This window comes from Neopelma chrysocephalum, unplaced genomic scaffold, assembly GCF_003984885.1.
Source record: "Neopelma chrysocephalum unplaced genomic scaffold, ASM398488v2 Primary Assembly neopelma1_61, whole genome shotgun sequence".
Taxonomy (NCBI): domain Eukaryota; kingdom Metazoa; phylum Chordata; class Aves; order Passeriformes; family Pipridae; genus Neopelma; species Neopelma chrysocephalum.
In genome coordinates this window covers 174,128-194,684 of record NW_020897716.1, presented here as the reverse complement: position 1 = coordinate 194,684, position 20,557 = coordinate 174,128, and the positions used below count along the sequence as shown (strand labels likewise).

Sequence of the window (20,557 nt, the reverse complement as noted above, 5' to 3'; positions counted from 1 at the left end):
AGTCAGTAAAGCAAAGACATGGTGCAAGGTGGGTTCTCATGGTTACTAAGGCAGGGAAGAACAAGCAGGTAGGAGAAAGTCAAAGCCATTTGATAAAATGCCCAGAAAACAAAAAATACAAGTGAAAAGACCAGGACTGGTATCTCTTTTATTCAGTTTCAACACTGAATATGACCAAGTATCCAGATCCATAGGGTCTGGACAAGCACAGGACAGACAATCAATTCAGAATTCAGACAGAGGTTTTATATTGAAGAACCTATCCCCGCATAGTGTCTGTCTCTGTTGGATGGTGGCAGCAGGGGACAGAAATCAAAAGAGTGACTTCAACTAATCTAATCAGCAGAATTGCTGCACAGGTTCTTTCCTTGAATAGGATTTGTCACATCTCAGTCAAGGGGAAGGGAATAAAAATCATCAGTCTACCATCCACAAGACACTGTCACTGGCTTTGTCCTCCCAAAGGTATATGTGGTTATTACCTGGGTACAAGGAATGCAGAACTGAATGAACTCAGGAGTCAAAACTCAACATGTAAAGCTGCAAAAAACCCCATATTATGTTAGTTATTTATATTGTAAGAGGTGCTCTGGCTCCTTTTGTATCAGGACAGCACAGTTTCTCACAAGAATCTTAAGTCTAAATAACGGTACATGCCCCTCAAACTCTCTAATTGATGCATTTACCTAAAAGTGAAATTTTCCTGTTCAATCAAGTTGGAAAAAACTTAAGGGAATAACAATGCCAAATTCTCTGGCAGATAGAAATGACAGCGAGTACCAGTCCTCTTTTCTCTCTAGCCGGGGCAGTATTCCTATCATTAGGAATGAAGATGATATAAATTCACAATTCTTATTCACTACATAGGAAATAAACATTTAGATTGTGACCACCTAAGAGCAAAATACAGGTAAAGACAAAATGGAGTAAAAATACTGTCTGTAGAATTATTCCAAGGACTCAGTGAACATTGGTAGCAGATCCATCAAAACAGTTCTGAAGTTTGACACATCTGCTCATTGAGACTGACGAATCACCCGAGAGCATCACTTAAACAATCAATATATATAAAAAGATAACTATAAAATCTTGTACACAAATTACCACTTTTTCCTTGTCATTTAAGAATTACACTGATTTTATTTTCCTCGTATAAAAGGAGACATTTTACTCTGTGCCGATTTAACGAATATTCTTAATATATTCACAACAATAACACGGCTAAAAAGCTATTCTAATCTCTAAAAGAATCTTTATCATCTGCACATGTGATATATACTGTAAACAATCACTCTGAAAAATATTTTTGTTAAAGTGATTATATTGCACTCAGAATTCTGGGATTCTCGTCCTCCCTTCTGATTTTAAATAAAAGATCAGCTTCATAAAATGGAGCTTTAATTTTCTACTAAAAACAAGTAGGCATGCAATCGATATAATACAATATATTGAAAATGTCAGAAAAAGGGCGCGTGTTTGGTTATGAAACTGGAGTAAGGAACAATTCTCAAATAGGCCACACAAGAGTAGTATATTGTAAACATTCTGCTGGCTCTAAGGTGTTGCAGATGCTGTAGAAAGTGCAGTCTAGTTCAGCACCCAAGAGGTACAGAGAATCTGTTCAAGTGTTCTGTACTTCGGTGAATTTCCATGCAGCAATGGCACGTGTAATAGACCACACAGAAAGACAGGGTAATGAAACAGAGGTGATTACTGAGTTAATATTGACCTCATGAAAACAGAGCCAAACTTTATAAGTTCATTGTAATCTTTAAATGCAAGTTTTCCAGGTCTTTACATTTTCTAAAACAGCAATGAAATTGTCACTCTTGCTGAAAATGAAGTACAGAACTAGATTCCCTACTTGTAACTTGCATGGACTGTATCCCAGCAGCAGTTTGGACATTACTCCCAGCCCAAAATATCCCCACAAGATACCACAACGCAGAATGTCACCTTGCTTTTACAAGAGTTTGCAAGAATGATGCCCTTCTCCATGCACTGGCTGGAGAAACACAGGTAATGGAGAGGGAGGGGGAAAAAAAAGAGGAATGCAGTGTTCTTATGCAGAAAAAGAAATCCTCAGCCAGTGTGAAGAGGCCACAGATCTTTAAAATTCAAATGAAGACTGTTTTCTCCACTCAGTTGTACAAGAGAACGATTTCTTTATCAAAGCCATTATCTTCAGGTAACATAATATCTTTGGAATCCCTGAGATACTACAGCTCCATGTAACCACCTCGGACAAATGGAGAGACCACTTAGTATACAAATGAACAAGGTGTAAGCCAATATATAGCACCCTGAGTTGCAAGTGAAACAACAGGAATGGGCAACCCATTCCTCAACAGCCAAGAGATGCAGAAGAATGTGCAGAGGAGCAATTATAAGATAGATACCACACAGGAGAACAGAAAAAATTGAAGTATTTCTAAAAGGCCTTTCCCTGTTGTCAGAGCAGTGAAGAAAAAGAAAACAGTCAGAGGAAAGAGCTATCTGAGAAAGGCCCTGAAGAAATACGGCTATCTAGATGTACAGCAGAACAGTAATGCAAAAGCAGAGACAAGGTAAGTGGTCTTGTTCCAAGTGTGCCCCAAAGGTCAAGCGCTCCAGCAGTGACTAAGAACTGTCAGCGATCACCAATCTGCACTCTGGATATAAACCAGGAATACAAATAGATACTTTTCCCCCTGAAACTACAGAAAAAATACAAAGAGGAAAAATACAAAGTCACAATCAAATCACAGAATACTTTCCAGAGTCAAAAATTAAATACTGGCTTCAGAAACAATACAGTCATCTGCTCTATATCCTCAATAGGGTTAATTGTAAAAAAGAGGTGCTTGTAAAATCTTTTAGATTTTAAATATTTTATTTCCCAGTATATTGCTAGATAATTTTGCAGTTAAACCAAAAAGGAAGAAATATCAGAGATGAATATGAAATATTTACAACTAGAAAATGGTTGCTGAACCATCTGAATTTCTATAAAGGCACCAATAAAAATGTAAAAACATGGTCTCACAAAATTAATTACAATCTGAAATGTCAGATTGTCTTCACAATGGCCACAATATGAATATTGATGGATTTCTGCAACCAAAAACTAATTGTGACTTTGCCAAAAGATGGCTTAATAAAGCAATCAAAACATCTCTGAAAATTGGGACTTGTATTTCTGTAAGCAATTTTCATTAGAAAAAAAATGCTACCTGGTCACAATTCTACTCTCTTATGGAGTTGTGCTATGTCTCAATACATTCTTGGATGAATGAAGAAAAGTGGATAAAAAGATGAGTAGAAATAGACACTCTATAAAAACTACTTGTAAAGTATCGTAAGTCTGAAAAATATCTGTGGCATTACACAGGCTGATGCAAAGAAAAAAGTTGCAATTTAACCATTTCATGAATATGAACAATGCACTTGTTCCCAGCCATTTAGAATGATCTGACATTCCAAATGTTTATAAAAATTGGGTAATAAAAGAATTAAGTCAATACCCTTAAGTACAATAAATAATGGTGTTTATTATGGTCGGGGCTGACCACGAGCATTTGTTCCATATCTGCTTGGGACATTTGTAAAACCAGTCCTGAATCCTTGAGCTGCTCCCATCCCCGGTATTCCAAGTCCTTGATTGAGTACACTGCTGTAGGGTGTGGATCCATGATTAAAGCCCAATCCATAGGGCTTTGTCTGAGTGTTTAAAAGGATGACTGGACTCACATTTTTGCCTGGTGTGTTAAAAGAAAATTCTGGCGGTGGGCTGCTGGGCTTAGCTGGAGTGGACGTAACAGGGTTCAAATTATCAACAGCTTTCAAAGATGGCATTGGAATAACATGATGATCCGAAAGGTTCAGAATATTGTTTGCAATAGGCACAGATGATAAGGTAGGTCTGATCCAGTCATCTTTGAAAATCTGAACAGTCAAAGTAGACACCAATGTGTACAATCTGTTAGTGACATGAGCAAGTACCATTTGTTCATTTGCATCTCTCCGAATTCGGACATGTACTGATCCAGCCTAGAAAGTGACAAAAATAAGTTGGCTGTTAACTGTTACTTCAATAAAGGTTCTCTCTATGTATCAAGAAGAAATAAGTTATCCTGCAAGACCTTCTGCAATGGAGATTACTGGCTAAATTAAGAACCTTAATACATACTTACATAATTATGATACATTTTGATCTTTCCTAATGCTTTGATCTCTTATGAACATATCAAGATCATAATTCAAGAAAAGTGAAAAAAAACCAAAACTATACAATACAACATGTGATGGCAGGAAAGACAACAGCTGGGGAGAAAAAATGGCTCAAAAGAAGAACAAAGTGCAGACAAACTTCATATGCCAAATTGAGGCAAAAATGTCATCACTGTGTTGTTGGAGCAGGCAAGAGGACAATGTGCACGGCAAACAGGCTCAAACGGGGACCATTAGCAAGAACAGAGGCAATGGCTGTGTGGAGCTCAGGCCTCGAGCTTTCCCCAGATGTACATGTAACTGCAGGCTCCCCCTGCCTTCCTCTTAGTAACATAATCTCATTGACCTTGATCTACTGCTGCAGAAGAGAGCAGGACACAACACAGAACCCCTCAAATGCTTTTTCAGCACATATTTAATAAAGAACATGGCTCACGGTTTGTGCTGTACAAGCCATTTTTACATCAGATGGTGCAGCTGAAAACATATCCAGGTCTCGGGAGGTTTCTAGTACAATCTGGAAGATGCCAATAGCTAAATATGCACATGAAGTTTTTGTAAATATCTGTCATCAATCCAACAATGCTGTGATCCAGCATTTTGGGTGACAGAATAGTAAACTGAAAGCTATTTTCACATCAGCAAGTAGGAACTGCAGCCTTTTTCTTTTTTTAAGAAGGGTAGCATACTGGAAGAATTCAGAAGTAGAGAAATATCCTAAGAGTATTAATTTTCCAGCTGTCACAACATCCCTGCATCAACTTATGAATAACCAAGTTCTGTGTGATCATTCTGTATCAGCAAAAAAAACCAAACAAAAACCCAAACAAACAAACAAAAACCCCAAAACCAAACAAACAAAAACCCAAAACCAAACAAAACAAAAAACCCAAACAAACAAAAGAAAGCCACATCAAAAAAAAACAAACCAAACCAAAAAAGCCTTCCTTTCTTTTTTTATTGGTACACAACTCTAGTTGTTTTGTTCTACCTTCTCCCCCAGAAATGCTGAAAAAATACAATTCTACTGTCTACTGCAGACTTTTGGTATCTGAAGGGTTACAGTTTTCTCCTCTTTTCCTAGACATTTACACTAACACACCATTTGAAAAATGTCTTTGCTATTGTTTCAGATTTTCTTCACTGCCAAAATACAAAAGAAATTCTATAGTTGCAAAATGCATGCTTTAATCCAGAACTGCAGTATACATTAATAATATTACCCAATAGCAAGGCTTTTAAAAAATATAAAAGGCAGGGAAAGAGAAGTTTTGCAATAAAGCACAAGGACTGCATACTGACTCCATCAATTTTTTATAGTTAAGATTTTAGAAGAAATATCTTTACTTAAATAAAAATTTTAAAGTAGTAACTGACGACTTTTTTTTTAAAGCCTAAAAAGATAATAGACATAACTTACCAAAGTGCCAAAACCTAATGTCCAAAAATGCTCATTTCGAACTTCCAATACACCATCCAAAGTTGAAACCTAATTTTACACAAACATCCATATATATGAAAATAAATTATAAGTTTCAAATCCCTTTAGAAATGTACTTTTATGCATACATAACTGAATAATACATAATTTTCAGTAGTGAAATAAAAGCTCTATACACAGAACAGATGACATCTGCTAATGTCACTATTGCTCATCTACTACTTTTCTATCCTTAGACATCCAAATCAATAAAAAAAGATTTAAGGAACTTATTTCAAGTAACTCTTGCTGACAAACTGCAGTATGTTCTCAACTCAACATGCTGTAAGTCAACAGCTGCCTGTACTCCTTTTCCTCCCCTAACTCACATTTGTAAACCACTTCAGTGGTCGCTCAAATTTAAATAAAAACAGACTTCAGTACTTGAACAGATTTGTTCCAGACACCTGAATTTCACTATTCATCTTTGAAATCAAGTTTCATATTTTCTACATGCAGCTAAAAAATAATATTAAAAAGATAATTTTTTAGCAATCTTCTTGGACTACTAGGAAAAACTCTTCACATTCTTGAATGCTTATTTAGTTAGCTGTACACACTGTGCTATGAATTATACACTCACCTCTCTAAGAAGTTTATCTAACTGGCCAATCACATGAGGTGGGGTTGTCTTCAAAAAGAAGAGGAAAAAAAAAAGAAAAAGTTATAATAAAGACTAATTGGCCCTGTTTAAATAAGAGAGCCTTTAAGTCTGGTCTACCTACACAAGAAACCAATGGCATTAAACAATAAATTCTTATGACTTCATGATGCATATTTCCAGTACCCTTAAAATTCTTATAGCACATCACAAATTTCCATGGGAACACTTCCTATTCACATGCTTAAAACAGATTTTAAGGTTTGTTTGCCTTTTTTAATGAGGACATTTAACAAAACCGAAACCACAAAACCCATTGTTTTGTGACAATGCCTTACCTGGAGTAGTACTTTCCCACTGTAGACACTCATGGGATACATGGTACCAAATGTCATCAAAGCAATTGCTATAGCAGAGGCTGTGTCTACAGCAAAATAATTGCTAAAGAGAAAGAGAAATTTTAAAGAAAAACTGCTATTTACATTTTTGAAAGGCAGAATAACTTTCTTATGATTCTTTTTTATTCTTTTAAGTTATATACAGTTATAGAATATTACACATCTTAATCTCATTTGAACTATACATCCTGGAAAATAGACAAATGCATTTGTGGAGTTGCAATGCCATTCATACAAAATACAGCTCTAGATGAGATCATTCCTTTAATGTAAAAAATGTATTTTCCCATAGACTGGATACAAAAAGAGTTACTTTTTTAAAACAACAACTGTACCTACTTGATTTCGATGAGCATATATGTAATGCAAAGAGCTAGAGCTCCAGCAATATCAATCAAGACAAAAGGGTTCATCCGTGGCAGAAAGATGCTACTTAATCCTGGGATGATTCCACAAATACTGTAACAAAACAGGAAAAGCAGTTGTCAGCCAGCTGTTCATCATTACTTCAAAACCCAAAAGTTACACCCACTATTTCAGCATTTGACTTCAAACACACCTTGCTGTCACAGCGTATGATGAGTACTGTAAAGGCCCTTCTAATTCTGCTTAAAGGCTGCTGTCAGCAAAGATTAATCAAGTTTAGATCCATGTCATATTCTTTCCCATATTTAATACTTGACTCTTCCATCTTAAAAAAAATTTGCCTTAAATCTATCTCCCCATCTACAAAACATTATATTATGCTAATCTTTATGCAGTTTTTCTACACGTTAAAATACACATCTTGTGCCAGTTCCTTTTTTTCTGGTAACTCAGCTGGCTGTGTCAGCCATATGCAACACAAGTACTTTACAGGTTCAGATACTGTTCTTACATATATATAAGTCTTGAGGGGTTTGTATATCACTAGTCTACAGTCCATCTGCCACCTTACTGTGCAAAAGTGTTCTAAAGCCAAAGCTAAGTAATTCATGGAGTCTGAAAAGGGTAAGGAGACCAGCTAGCTGAATAAGAAGAGACCAAAAAAACTCATGAGGGAATACTGGGAAAAGTTACTTATTTATAGCTATCTCCTATCAATGGGAGTATGAGGAGAGAAAGACGGTTCTATACTTCCCAGTTAACAGAACTGCATGTCACGTCATGGAAAATTTAAAGGCAGGGACAACATGAAATATCTTGTTGTTCTGTTTAGAGCCAACCTATGTTTAGACATCATGTGCTGGCCTGCTCCTGTAAGAATCTTAATCAAAATAATTATATACAGGTGCAGATATTTTGTAATCAGCACTGCTACACATAAGGCATCTGAAATAGCTGTATACATACTAACTCTTTTTTTTAAATTATTTTATTGGCATAATTGTACACAAGTTATCTCAAAACCCTGTAATAATTCTACACTCTTGATCTCAGACCTCTTCAAGTTACCCATCAGTGTCCTTCCCCATCACACCATGTTTCTACAATGATAAAAGAAAAACTCTGCTATTGTCTGTGATTTCTATCCAACTTTTTTTTTTCTTTTTTATATTGACACTCCAGGTACTTGGGCAACCCAATTATTAGTCTTCCAAAGCTATTTTGCAGAATTTGGGTCTGACACCTATATAATATCAATTCTTCTGTTTAACAAGTCAGCATTCTCTGCTTTCCTCAACTGTAAAAAGATCACAACACCCAGAAACAGATGGACTTTGAAGCATAGTTAACATGTTTTACAATATGGTTTAACATTCTTATTCCGATACTGACAGATACTTGGACAAACATGTATGGATTAAAATAAACTTTTCTGACATCTGACAAAATTATATGCAAACAATGTTATCTTGCGTTCAGATATCCAATACAAGCAAGAGAGTTAACAGACAAGATGAATGAGCAACACTGCTTCTGTCCTTGGAAGACACAGACTTTCCAGTGTCCTGCTGGACAGATGAGGAGTTTCCATAGCTATGTTTCTATGAGTAACCTGTTTCATATATCATATTTAAACTCAACCATCTCAGTCATTTGCCCAGCCCGTAGAGTAAATAAACACAAATTACTACAAAATATATCACTCAAGTAATGAATATTGAGAAATGCAGTTCAAGTATGTACAAGATAATACTAGTTTTCCTCGTCTCATTCAAGGAGAATTACATACAATGTACTGAACACATACATTCAAAAGGAAAGATATCCAGAAAGATGTATTTCTATTAGATTGATGTATCTGGGAAATATGGCAGACAATGTTTGCTCCAGAGTTCATACATTAAACCTAGAGTAGGTAAAGCTATTTTAAATGCTCTAATACAACAGTTTATGCCTCAATACCTATCCAAATTGTTATTATACACACAAAACCAACATTGCCTTCCAGAAGCTAACAATTTTGAAAAACAGTATAAAGCTTTACCTCCTACTAAGATCTGCGACATGCTCCTGAAGCCAGCTTGTGCTGGCAGCTGCAAAAGAAAGAGGGTAATAAAGTTACTACAAGTAAAGGTATCAATTTTAAAGTACGTAAGTTTTATTTTAAGAAAATAATCCAATAAATACACTGGGAAGTAGTAAATGTATATCAATAGATTCACTGGCATGTGAAAAAAAACAAACTCTGACTTTTCCAGGCAGTAAGTAAAACACCCATCTTGTAATAATCTGAACTGATTAAATACAAATACAATTGCAGATTATAACCATTATCTTTTGTGTAAGATAAAGTATAATGTATAATATATAATTATTAAAATAAACAATTTACAGTTAGATGGAATGAATGCAAGCCTAACTCACAATGAAAAATGCAAAAGAGCTATTAAGAAGAATTATTACATTATTTTTATCCATTAATATATCCATAAAATGTCTTCCAAGTTCTGCTATCTGTCAGATGACCTTCACTGGTTGAATCCAAAAGATTGAAACTAAAGGGTACTTCAACATTAAAATGACCTTTAATTTATCATATTAACGACTACATTCTACTCAGAGCCTTATAAGCAAACTAGAGTTGAAAATCAGATGGCAATTTTAAACTGCATGAGGTTATAATAGCAATATATGACCCCTAGTTGAGAAAGTTAACAGACAAGTTATACCTTAATAAAAATACGAACATTAAAATCTTATCCCGGTTGTTGTTATGGTTTAATTAATCACATACCTTCAGAGACATAAGCAAAAGGCTTATTCCTAATGGAAAGCATTGTAAATAAGTTGAAAAAGAGGGCCACGAAAGTACCAACCAGTAGTCGTCCCCTAGGGAGAGGAAAATAAGTATCTTAATTTCACACCATCACAAACTACATTAAGCTATATAAAACTATACATAAATATATATAAATGTATAGTAAAACTACAGTAATTACATCAAGCCATAATTACTAGAAAAATATACCAAAATACTTTGCTTGGTACTTTTCACTGAGGCTGAACACAAGAGTGAGATAAACTAGTATAATGCTTAATAACTGGCAGTGTATTACCACTGTAAGGGTTATATGAGATCACTGAATTTTGTACATTATTGTTACACATTAGGCTGTACCTAATGTTGAATAACAGTTCTTAACTAATTACATGTTTGTCCTTTGAAGATATGAATAAATTGTCCCCTCATCAGCACAGCTAAAAAGCTTAGTTTCCTACAGTATGCCCCTATCCTTTTTCTAGAACTACAACTTCACCATACATCCCATGTCCCAGACTTTCGCCATGTAGCACCTTCTTTTCCTTTCCACACGTTCTTTACAGTCTTCATGACCTTTGCAACGCCTTCAGCTGCCTCATGACCACAGCATCCTTCCCTTCAACATACCAGGCCTCCTAAGAGGCCTCGATAAGAAATGAGAGTAACTAAACTAGAAAACCCAGTAACATATAGTTAAATCATTATTTAAGAGAGCATCAGAATTATGTTTCAACCGTACCTTGAAAAAACTGTTCGTAATACAGCTTGCACATAGTTTGAAACAAATGCCAAGGTAGCAAAAGCAATTTGGTGTTAAATGTACTTGGACAACTAACACACGACAGATTAAGAATTAGAAACATAAAGGGGCACGGACACATTTTACATGTCAAAATAATTTCTTACGTGTGTATCTCAGGTTGTTCCAGAAACCGCTCTGCACTACAAAAATAATTGAAAATTTGAGTTATGTTCATACAGTAAAACCTTGAAACCTGAAGTGTATTTTTATAGTTCTGTATATGCCATTCATAAACAAAAACTAACAGATACAGTACTGAAAAAAATGAATTGCTTATATAAACACAGCAATTTTTACAAGCAACGAAAGCATTTAACACTGAATCAAAGCAGATGTAATTTAGACTTTCCAAATATTTCCTAACTGTGCTACATAGGTGCTAGCTACCATGAATGCTGCCTACATGATAAAAAGACGCTTGTAAATGAACATGCAAGAAATACTGCTACTGCCACCACCACCACGGCTGGTGACCACAAAAAACTAAGTCTGAAATTTCTGACTTACGGCCTCTCACTAAGTAAGGTCAAATAAAGTCGACATTGGACACCGTGGAAGAGATATTGATCTTTTTTTTTTACACACTGGTAAATTACCAAATGAGATATAATAGAAAAGCCTACGATCAGTTTTGATGTTGGAAAATTTGGAGGTTTTGACAGTGGGTCCATTCCAGTGTACTGTCAGTACAACAGACCAACCTTATAGTATAAAATTGCTAAGTTGTTAACGTAGCCCTTTATATAAAAAACAGACCCCTTGAATAGAAAAACGGATGGTACACTGCCCCAGTTTTAAATTCCAGATGTTAACAAAACACTAAAATAATTTTTTAGGCTAACCTCCTGAAATGCTTCCAATCATAGATGGTATGTCAAATTAATGTATGAGCAAATTTTGCGGGAGTGAAGCAGTTGATAGTTTAAACATTCAGATCCTTAATATATTACATAGCTGCTTTACTTCACTAAGTAACAGAAGTAAAAGAGAAAAAAATAATTAAAAAAAGTTTTATTTGTTAATGAATTTAAAAAGTGAAGATGCATAAGGAAATGCATTAAGTTAATTACTCAACATTTTGGAAAAATATATTCTCAAAGACATTGAAACTTTCTCTTGAGAATTATATTTATTAATTCCTATCATTATATCTAAACCCTACATGTAGAGTAATAAATGTAAGTGGTATGGTTTAGCAATATTTAAAAAAAATTTTAAATTTTTTTTTCTAAAATATCTCTAAAATAGCATTTGTAGAATGCATGTGCTTTTGCTTGATCTGGACCATATCTCAGAATCACAGATTCACAGAATATGCTGATTTGGAAGGGACGCACAAGAATCATTGAGTCCAACTCTTAGCCCTGTACAGGACCATCCCCAAGAGTCACAGCATATGCCTGAGAGTATCATCTAAACGCTTCTGTCAGGCTTGGTGCTGTGACTACTTCCCTGCGGAGCCTGTTCCAGCACCCAACCACCCTCTAGGTGAAGAATATCTTCATACATTACAAAAAATTAAAGAAAACAGTACACAACCTACCTTTCTTTCAGTATAAAAAGAGCACCAAGCTGTGCCAGAACTGTAGAGGCAAATACGGCTAGAACTTCAAACCTTTCAAACCTGAAATTTGAGAATTAAATTTAGGAAAACTGAACAATGCATCAAACAGAGTCTTTTCTGTACAGTAACCAGCAGGATATCCAATTCCTTCAAAAGCAGACAGATGGGAAGAAACTGGAAGTTTTACAGAGTGGGCATTATTTTCAGTTTCTTTTAAGTCAATACTCCACTTACCAGATACAGCTTAAAATTAAGTATTTCTTAATTCTTCTTCCTGTCCCTCCCCTACTCTGTAACTGTTCTTTACAACATCAGTCTTGGCCCTCCTTATTTTTGGCCTCTTTCACACACGAATTATTACTCATGGCTGTTAGGGGATCCAGGCAATGATAGTCAGCAACATATCAAATGTTGCATTATCAAACACCAGATCTTGTTATTAGTACTTACCCAAATGAATAGACTGGGCTGGGTTTCTTCATCATTACCCAGTAGCTTATTAGACATGTTATCAAACTGAAAAAAGGGGGAGAATTAGACTATGATAAATAACTGCAGCCTTTACAAACTGGACAATCTACAAATATAGTAGAGCCATCAGAACTCCACAAACAAATATAACCACATCTTACCCTGACTCAACACCTCCACCACTGTCACATTGACTGTTCTAGTGAATCCAGAAAAGGTTGTGCTTGGGAATAAAGCTGAGACTGCATGATGATGTCTCAGTTGGTCCCATAAAAAGGGCAGCAAATAATTTTAGCAGAATGGTAGTCGATCTAATTCCTTAGACCAGGAGAAAGCCTAACGCTGTCCTTATGGCATGCTGTGCTTACAAAGGCTACCACCAACCATCTTCAATATAGAACATCACCCAGCCTAAATCAAGTTTACCATAACTCCAAATGCAATGCATTTTTCCACTGAGACCCTGATACAAAATAGCAGTGTTTAATTTGCATGCACTCCATGAATTTTTCTGAAAAGGACCTGGAGCATATGAGACCAGGTACCCCAGAATCTGACTAACAGGCAAAGGTGATTTGAGAAAATCTTCTTAGTACTGTCTGGTATCACACATAGTAATGAAAACTACAAAGCAAAAGCCAGGGAAAGTATCAAACTAGACACCCAGTAAATGCTCCCCTTGCATTTGCTTTTTGAACTTGCCTAGAGATACTGTAATCTGAGAAAGGCCATTTAAATAAGAAAGAAGTTAATCAGCAAGACTGTGAAAAGAAAGAAATCAGCAAGAAAAGTGAAAAAAAAAAAAAAGCAAAGGAAGTTTTCTACTAAACTCTTCTTTTAGAGATACACCAGGAATTCAGTTTAGCACTCTAGACTGAGTCTCAGGCCACGGCCAAGTACTGCCTTTCTTTGTCACAGTGTAATTGCTCTACATATATGGTCAAAACAGATTTACTTTCTTTGGCTGCACTAATGTACACAACCTCTAATCTAACTGGCCATTCATTGACAGCCACAGGTCTCTCTTGCTATCTTCTTTCCACGTTTTTCTTTCATATTGAACACTAGAATTCCAATTATTTTATTCCCATGGTACTAGCCTGAATTTTTCAAGGATGAGTCTCGTTTACTTTGTCTATTTTTAACTCTATTGACTCCTTTGGACAGTTTTTTTAAACAGGAATCCATATGGATTTGATGCCATCTCTGCCTACACGCAGTCCTTTCATAATTAATGACAATGTTAAATCAGACTGGATCAAGAACTGATCCCTACAACTGACGAACAATCACATCCTCACAACCTGATCTCCAGCTGTGCAGAGGGAAAGAAAAAGCAGAGGAAATAATACTTCTCATACACAAAACAGCAAATTCATATACTCAGTAAGACTATTATAAACAACCAGGAAGATGAGAGAAATGAAATAATCAGAAATTGAATTTTGCAGCAGAATTACTGAGCATTGTTCTCCCTTAGAGCAAATCAAAACTCTTGAAAGAGATTGCTGTGAGTTAGAATAATCTTCTAGTCCAACCCCAGAAAAGTTGCCAGGGGTATTCTATCTGCTCCTAAAACTAAAATTCTACACAAATAGGAAATACAACATCAAAACTTCCCCCAAGGTGAAAAAGGTATTTTGGGTCAAGACGACAAAACTCAGCAGATACAAAATTGTAAGAAAAATACGAGATTCATTAAAGTTAAATCACAATTCTAATGCAGTACAGATTAATTTAATTGACTATATTTCACATCTGTACTACCAATATTACCAAAAGTGTTCAGAACTATCATACTTAAAAGTAGTTTTAATATAATTTTCTTAAGAAACAAGAAAAACACTAAAAATATCTAATACCACATGGGAAGAGTGCCTGGGACTCAGCTCATTAATATTTTTGAAATAGAAATACAATTACCTACTCCTTGTTTACTGATGCTAAAACTGAGGGTTACTTCAAAATCAATGACTCTGGCATTAGGGAAATGCTCTGAGTGAACAACCACATGACAGATGACTGATGCTAGAATCTGTTTTATGTTGTCATGCATCTGCACAGAGAATTCCATGACTGAACTGATTTGCTACTAGTCATTCTCAATACAGCTATGGTGGTTTTTATAATCTATTTATTGTGATGTCCAATTTTATACTTATTTATTCTATATTTAAACCAGTTACTGTTTCTGTACTGATGACTAAGTTACATGTGTTTGCATCTGTAAGTAAATTTTAAGTGTACAGAAATATAAAAAGACTGGCACAAATGAACAGTAAGACAAAACGGGAAAAAAACTCACCTGAAAAGGTCAAAGATTGTCAAATATGTGTAAGCAGTTAAAGCTGTAAAAAAAGCAAATATTAAAAATTAATATAGTTTTTCAATGCAGAAATCACTTGTATTCTAAGTCCCTTTCACGCAGCTCTTTTCAATCTTCTATCTACATAAACCGTCTCTGCTGATAGAACAAGTCTCTGTGAATGTTCTAAACACACCAATATATTTAACATCAAACAGACTGATTATGGCAATCCAAATTCTACTAAACCATGTAATAACGCCCAGATACAAAAGGTATTACATTTGTGACTAAGTTGTGACTAGGAATTTAAATACAGAAAAGTCGGGAGATCTTCCAAAAGCACATCACCCACCAAGCAAGAGATTTCTTATGTGCATTACTGCAGTGAAAAGTAGGTTCAACAGAATTTTTTACTTGCTTTGCATCTCTCACCTATCTCAAAACCACAAGAAAACCTGTGACAAAAATTAAAAATGTTCAACATTCTATTTTCAGTACTGAAGATCTCAAAGCCCCTGTTCAGAAGTAGAAGACATACAAAACTGCATTGGGTCTGGCTGAGATGGAGTTCATTTCCCCACAGCAGCCCTCACAGTGCCATGCTCTGCATTGGTAGCTAAAAGGTGTAGATAAAACACCGGTGTTTTGGCTGCTGCTGAGCAGTGCTGGCACAGCATCAGCGCTGTCTCTCAACATTACCCCCCATCAAGGGGTTGGAGGTGGGCAAGATCCTGGGAGGGGATGCAACTAGGACAACTCACCCAAACTGACCAAACAGATATTCCATACCATGTGATGTCAGCTCAAATATAAAAGCTAAGAAAAGGAGAGGGAAGAAGGGGGCATTCGTTATTAAAATGTTTGCCTTCTGGAGCAACTGCTATGCGCGTTGAAGCCCTGCTTCCTGGGATGAACATCACTTGCTGATGGGACGTAAGAAGTAATTTTTTTTTCTCTTTGCTTATGAGCATGCAACGTTTTGAACCTTTTGCTTTACTAAAAGTGCCTTAGCTCACCCTAAAAGTTGCCTTCCATCTTATTTTCTCTTCCCTTTTTCTCTCTACACCGTGGTGGGCAACGTTCAGCCAAGGTCAACATACCACAGAAACACTGAAAAGGGGCATTCCTGGAATCAAAGCCTAAGCCATTTGCCACACTACAAACATTTTCATTCAACTGCAAGTGAGAGCCGTTGTATGTCACTGGGGATATTTATACAAGGAACAGGTTTGAGGACTAACTCAAAAGTCTACTGGATTTCAGTCTTAAAGATGAAGAAGATACTGCAGGAAGCAAACAACCAGCAGGTCAGGAAAACCTTTCACGCATTCACACTTGCCTGTGAAAAATGTCTCTAAACCGACTATGGCAAATCAAAAGAAAGCTCTTTCTGAACCCGGCTGTGTAGCCACCTACCTCCACTACCTGCTGAGCTTTGCTTTTTCAGTCTGTTGGAACTTCACAAGCTAAGAAACACATGGTAGTTGGTTGTAGTTTCAGTACAGGAGAGTCACCTACCTATGCTGTTTGTAGAGCTGCACCACATGAGCAGGAAGCCAATACATATTAAATTTATAGCACCAAACAGCAAAATCTTCCAGGACTGTTGATGAGAATAAATACGCATTTTACATCTTCCAAAATTTACAAGACAAAAATATATCTATTTGGTTTTAAAAAACAATATTGTAGGACTTCATCATGCAAACAGAACTGGCTTCTCTTCCCTTCCAAAAATTTACCACTCATTTCAGAACAACAAGCCCTTATTCTATCTTAAACTTCATAGATTATTTCAAAACTCATTTATAAACAGCCCTTGTTCACCATGCTTAAAATACCTTTTTGGTCTAAAAAAAAATCACCCCTGTACAACATTTGCATTTTATTGTAGCACACATCATCTGACTTCTGAAGACAGATTTGTACAACTTTATATTAATGGGTTCCTTTTTTTGAGCCGAAACTTTGGCCCAAAAAACATCTGCACATATTCAGTTCAGAGTTCTACTGAACACATTAAATTTAAGTATAATTCTGGAGAACACTAATTAACAGGGACAGCGCACAGGAAGGAATCCAGCTTCAGAGCTGGATTCTTTTTTTAAGCACAACTAGAAAATTCAAAGAATAATTTTCAAAATATACTTAATAATATATTTTACTTTATCACAGCTAATGTCTTTTTATTATTGTGATCATTTTTTAAAGCAATACTTACCCTTCTATCTGCTACAACCAACCTAAATTCATGTGTTAACTTTCCAACCAATGATCTCTGTGATTTACGGAACAGATGTATTGTCCCCTTAAAAAAAAATTCAATAATTTAATTAAAAAATTTTACTTAAGCCATGGTTTAAATTAGCAAAAAGAAAATATTCATTTGTGAACTATTTTCATAATTATATCAAAGACTCAAAATGAATTTTTTGTGTAACTAGTAAATATCCCATAGATGATAAATACAACAGTATTTTGGTAGCCATTTCACATGGTTATTCTATTAGAAAATGATGAATTACTTAGAGTCAAGCTTCATTTAGACATAATCCACAATTCTAGCTTACAGGAAAACATACTGAAATACCATTTAAAGAGGATTAAAAAAAGGTTTAACTTTTATTTAGATAAAAGTATTACCGACAGTCTGACAACACAAATATTTTCCTTTATCAAAGCAGACTTCCCACCTAAAGCCAACAGATTTAATTAACAGGAAAATACTGTTTATGTATCTATAAAAGAGAACCCATCAGAGAACTAAAAACAATGCTAGTATCATCTGTGATGTGGCCAATAAAAAGGCCAATAACACTATGAGAGATACAAACAAGCTCAGTTACGGCTTAGCTTAATCATGCACAGTAGATGTGGTCACTGTAGGTGCTCCATCTCCTAACTTCCAGTGGCATGCAGATAAGCTCTTTCCTGATGGGGAGGGGACGTATGTGCATACAGGAGATGGGAATGAGGGGGTACTATGTGCCTCTCCGGAAAGCATGACAGGGAGCAAACAATTCATCAACCATGCCACTTGGCTCCCTTCCCTCAGAAGGCCCAAGCTTCTAGTCAGTTGTTCTCCATCCTGCTGTCCCCACAAAGAAATAAGCTTTCCATGTGAAAAGCTCTTCCGATTTGCAATAAAAATTTGTGGACTTGTAATGGATGGTCTGTCATCCGCAGCAATTTGGGGCTGGACAAAATAAGGTTTGATTTTAAACTATCACACTTTAACTGTGATAGCAGAAGACAAAAAGACATCCTAATGGGCTGGTCAGTACAGCAAATTCAATTAACTTACAGACATCTTGGTCAACACAGCTGTATTTTACATTATCATGTGTGCCATGAATTAAAATTTAAGCAGTACTACAGATCCAAGTTTAGGTCATCTGGGGCAAAACACTGGCACTTACTGTTTTCTTTACTAGCAAATCATTACACGATTATTTTATTTCTCAACGGAGACAAGCAGGATGCCAGAACACTTTGGAAAGCTTTTCTAACAGGCAGTGGACTGCCTGCCTATGAAGGTTGCTGTATTGCAGAATCACAGAATATCCTGAGTTGGAAGGGACCCACTAGGATCACCAAATTCCAACCCCTGGCCCTGCATAGGACAGCCCCAAGAATCACATCATGTGCCTGAGGGCGTTGTTCAAACACCTCTTGAACTCTGTCAGGCTTGGCACTGCGACCACTTCCCCGGGAGCCTGTTCCAGTACCCAATCACCCTATGAGTGAAGAACCCTTTCCTAATATCCAACCTAAACCTTCCCGACACAACTTCAGGCCATTCCCTTGGGTCCTGTCACTGATCACCAGAGGGAACAGATTAGTCCCTGCACCTCCTCTTTCTCTCAAGAGGAAGTTGTAGATTGCCATGAGGCCTCCCCTCAGTCTCCTCCAGGCTGAACAGACCAAGTGACCTCCGCCGCTCCTCATATAGCTTCCCCTCCAAGCCCTTCACCATCTCCACAGCCCTCTCTGTTGCCTTCGCACCCATTTCTTTCCCGCACTATGTCCCTTGCCCAGCCACACTATGCCCCATCTCCCTGCTTACTGAAGGACGCTGTGCTGTGTATTCTGTGCCACAGAGAACCTCGTGCAAACCCATCCTAATCACAGCTCACCCCTGCAAGCGAACTCTAACGCAGCAGGTGTTGCACCTTGGCATTAAGGCTTCCCTAAATCCTACCGTTCTGCCAACACCTCAGTGCGAGCGAGGAGGGCAGCTGCCCCACACCTCAGCCTCTGAGGGTCCCCGTGTGGTGCTAAAAGAGCTGCACAAGAAGTGTTTCCGCAGCGAGCGCCCGCGTCTGCTCCAACAGTGCCAACAGGTGACAGCACCTGTTATTGACACCGATGTCACTTCACTGATACTCAGCATGGGAAGAGAACATTTCGCCGCCCAGATGAACACGCACACAAAGCCGTCGTTCCCACAAGAACGACTTCTCTCGCTTTGGGAAGCGAGACGCAGAGTGACAGCCCCGTGTTCCCACCGACAGACGGGAGCAAGGGCACTGCAACCAGCTTGTCCTGGGGTGAATCCCAGTTCCCTGACTGATGTGCCGGGGAGTGAAAACTCCGAGGCTCAGACCCAGCCCGGTTATCTCATTCGAGACGCCCCTCCGGCAGAGCAGCCCCGCACGACCCCGGCACCATCCCGCCCCTGCCCGCGGTGCCGGCTGGCCGCGGTCCCGAGAGCCCGCGGTGACCGCGCTCGAGGGGAGGGCGGGGAGCTCCGAGGAGGAAACACCGCACGGACACCGACGCCCCGCGCTGCCCTCGGGCCCCGGGGCCCCAAAAGGCCGCGCCAACCCGGGCGCCCCGCGGCGCCGCCGCCCCGGCGGAAAAAGGGGTGCCTCCAGCAGCCTCCTCGCTCCCTGTCCGAGGCACGACTTCCCTTGCCCCCTCCCTCCCCCCGGCGGGGGCCACTCACCATATTACTCCCCGCAGCGGAAGAGACGGCGCCATGCGAGGCCGGAAGGGGCGGGGCGGCTCCCGTCGCCGCGGCAACGAGCGGGCCCGGCCGGACACGTGGCGGAAGCGGCGCCCGCCCGGAGCCCGGGGCGGCTCCGTCCTGCTGCCCCGGGGGATCCGCGGCCAAACCCGCCCTTCCTGCCTCCCTTCGCAGGCACAAGTGGGGGGCCCATGCACGTCCCTTGGGAGATATACGGGTCATATACGCCGCCGCACCGCATTGCTGCGGTTTATCTGCCCGCTTCCTGCGAGAATCCGAGAAAAGGGCTCGGACGGGTGGTCACGATCACAGAATAAATTGGATTGGAAAAAGATCATCGAGTCCAACCTATGACCGAACATCACCATGTCAACTAGACTAGGGTACTAAGTGCCACGTCCAGTCTTTCCTTACCTCCAGGGACACCTCCATCCGTTCCAATGTCTAATCACCCTTTCAGTAAAGAAATTCTTCCTAAGGTCCAACCTGAACCTCCCCTGGCGCTGCTTGCGACTATGTCCTCTTGTCGTGTCATTAGTAGCCTGAGAGAAGATGCCGACCTCCACCC

The 20,557-nt window shown here is 38.2% G+C and overlaps 1 protein-coding gene across 2 annotated transcripts; it reads right to left on the bottom strand.

Moving 5' to 3' along the window:
- Nucleotides 1–1,120: 1,120 nt before the first annotated feature.
- Nucleotides 1,121–20,037, bottom strand: SLC30A6 (solute carrier family 30 member 6). 2 transcript variants are annotated; one of them, XM_027681631.1, is made up of 14 exons: nucleotides 19,969–20,037; nucleotides 17,242–17,328; nucleotides 16,539–16,623; nucleotides 15,018–15,060; nucleotides 12,692–12,757; nucleotides 12,221–12,301; nucleotides 10,782–10,817; nucleotides 9,849–9,943; nucleotides 9,099–9,147; nucleotides 7,028–7,147; nucleotides 6,629–6,731; nucleotides 6,273–6,320; nucleotides 5,630–5,698; nucleotides 1,121–3,924 (listed from the first exon to the last, which is right to left on the bottom strand). In XM_027681631.1, the coding sequence occupies exons 1-14, from the start codon at nucleotides 19,969–19,971 to the stop codon at nucleotides 3,532–3,534; spliced, it is 1,278 nt and encodes a 425-aa protein (XP_027537432.1). In that variant the 5' UTR covers nucleotides 19,972–20,037; the 3' UTR covers nucleotides 1,121–3,531. The 2 variants fall into 2 exon arrangements, with proteins under 2 accessions (XP_027537432.1, XP_027537431.1); XM_027681630.1 differs by having other exon boundaries at nucleotides 2,861–4,029.
- Nucleotides 20,038–20,557: the final 520 nt, after the last annotated feature.

Bases quoted from the DNA above. Each gene is read 5' to 3' on its own strand.
- SLC30A6 (XM_027681630.1), bottom strand. The intron at 15,061-16,538 runs GTAGGTGACTCT...CTTTTTTTACAG, and splicing joins CAGCTCTACAAACAGCATAG to CTTTAACTGCTTACACATAT. The intron at 10,818-12,220 runs GTAGGTTGTGTA...TTATTTTTGTAG, and splicing joins CTTTTTATACTGAAAGAAAG to TGCAGAGCGGTTTCTGGAAC.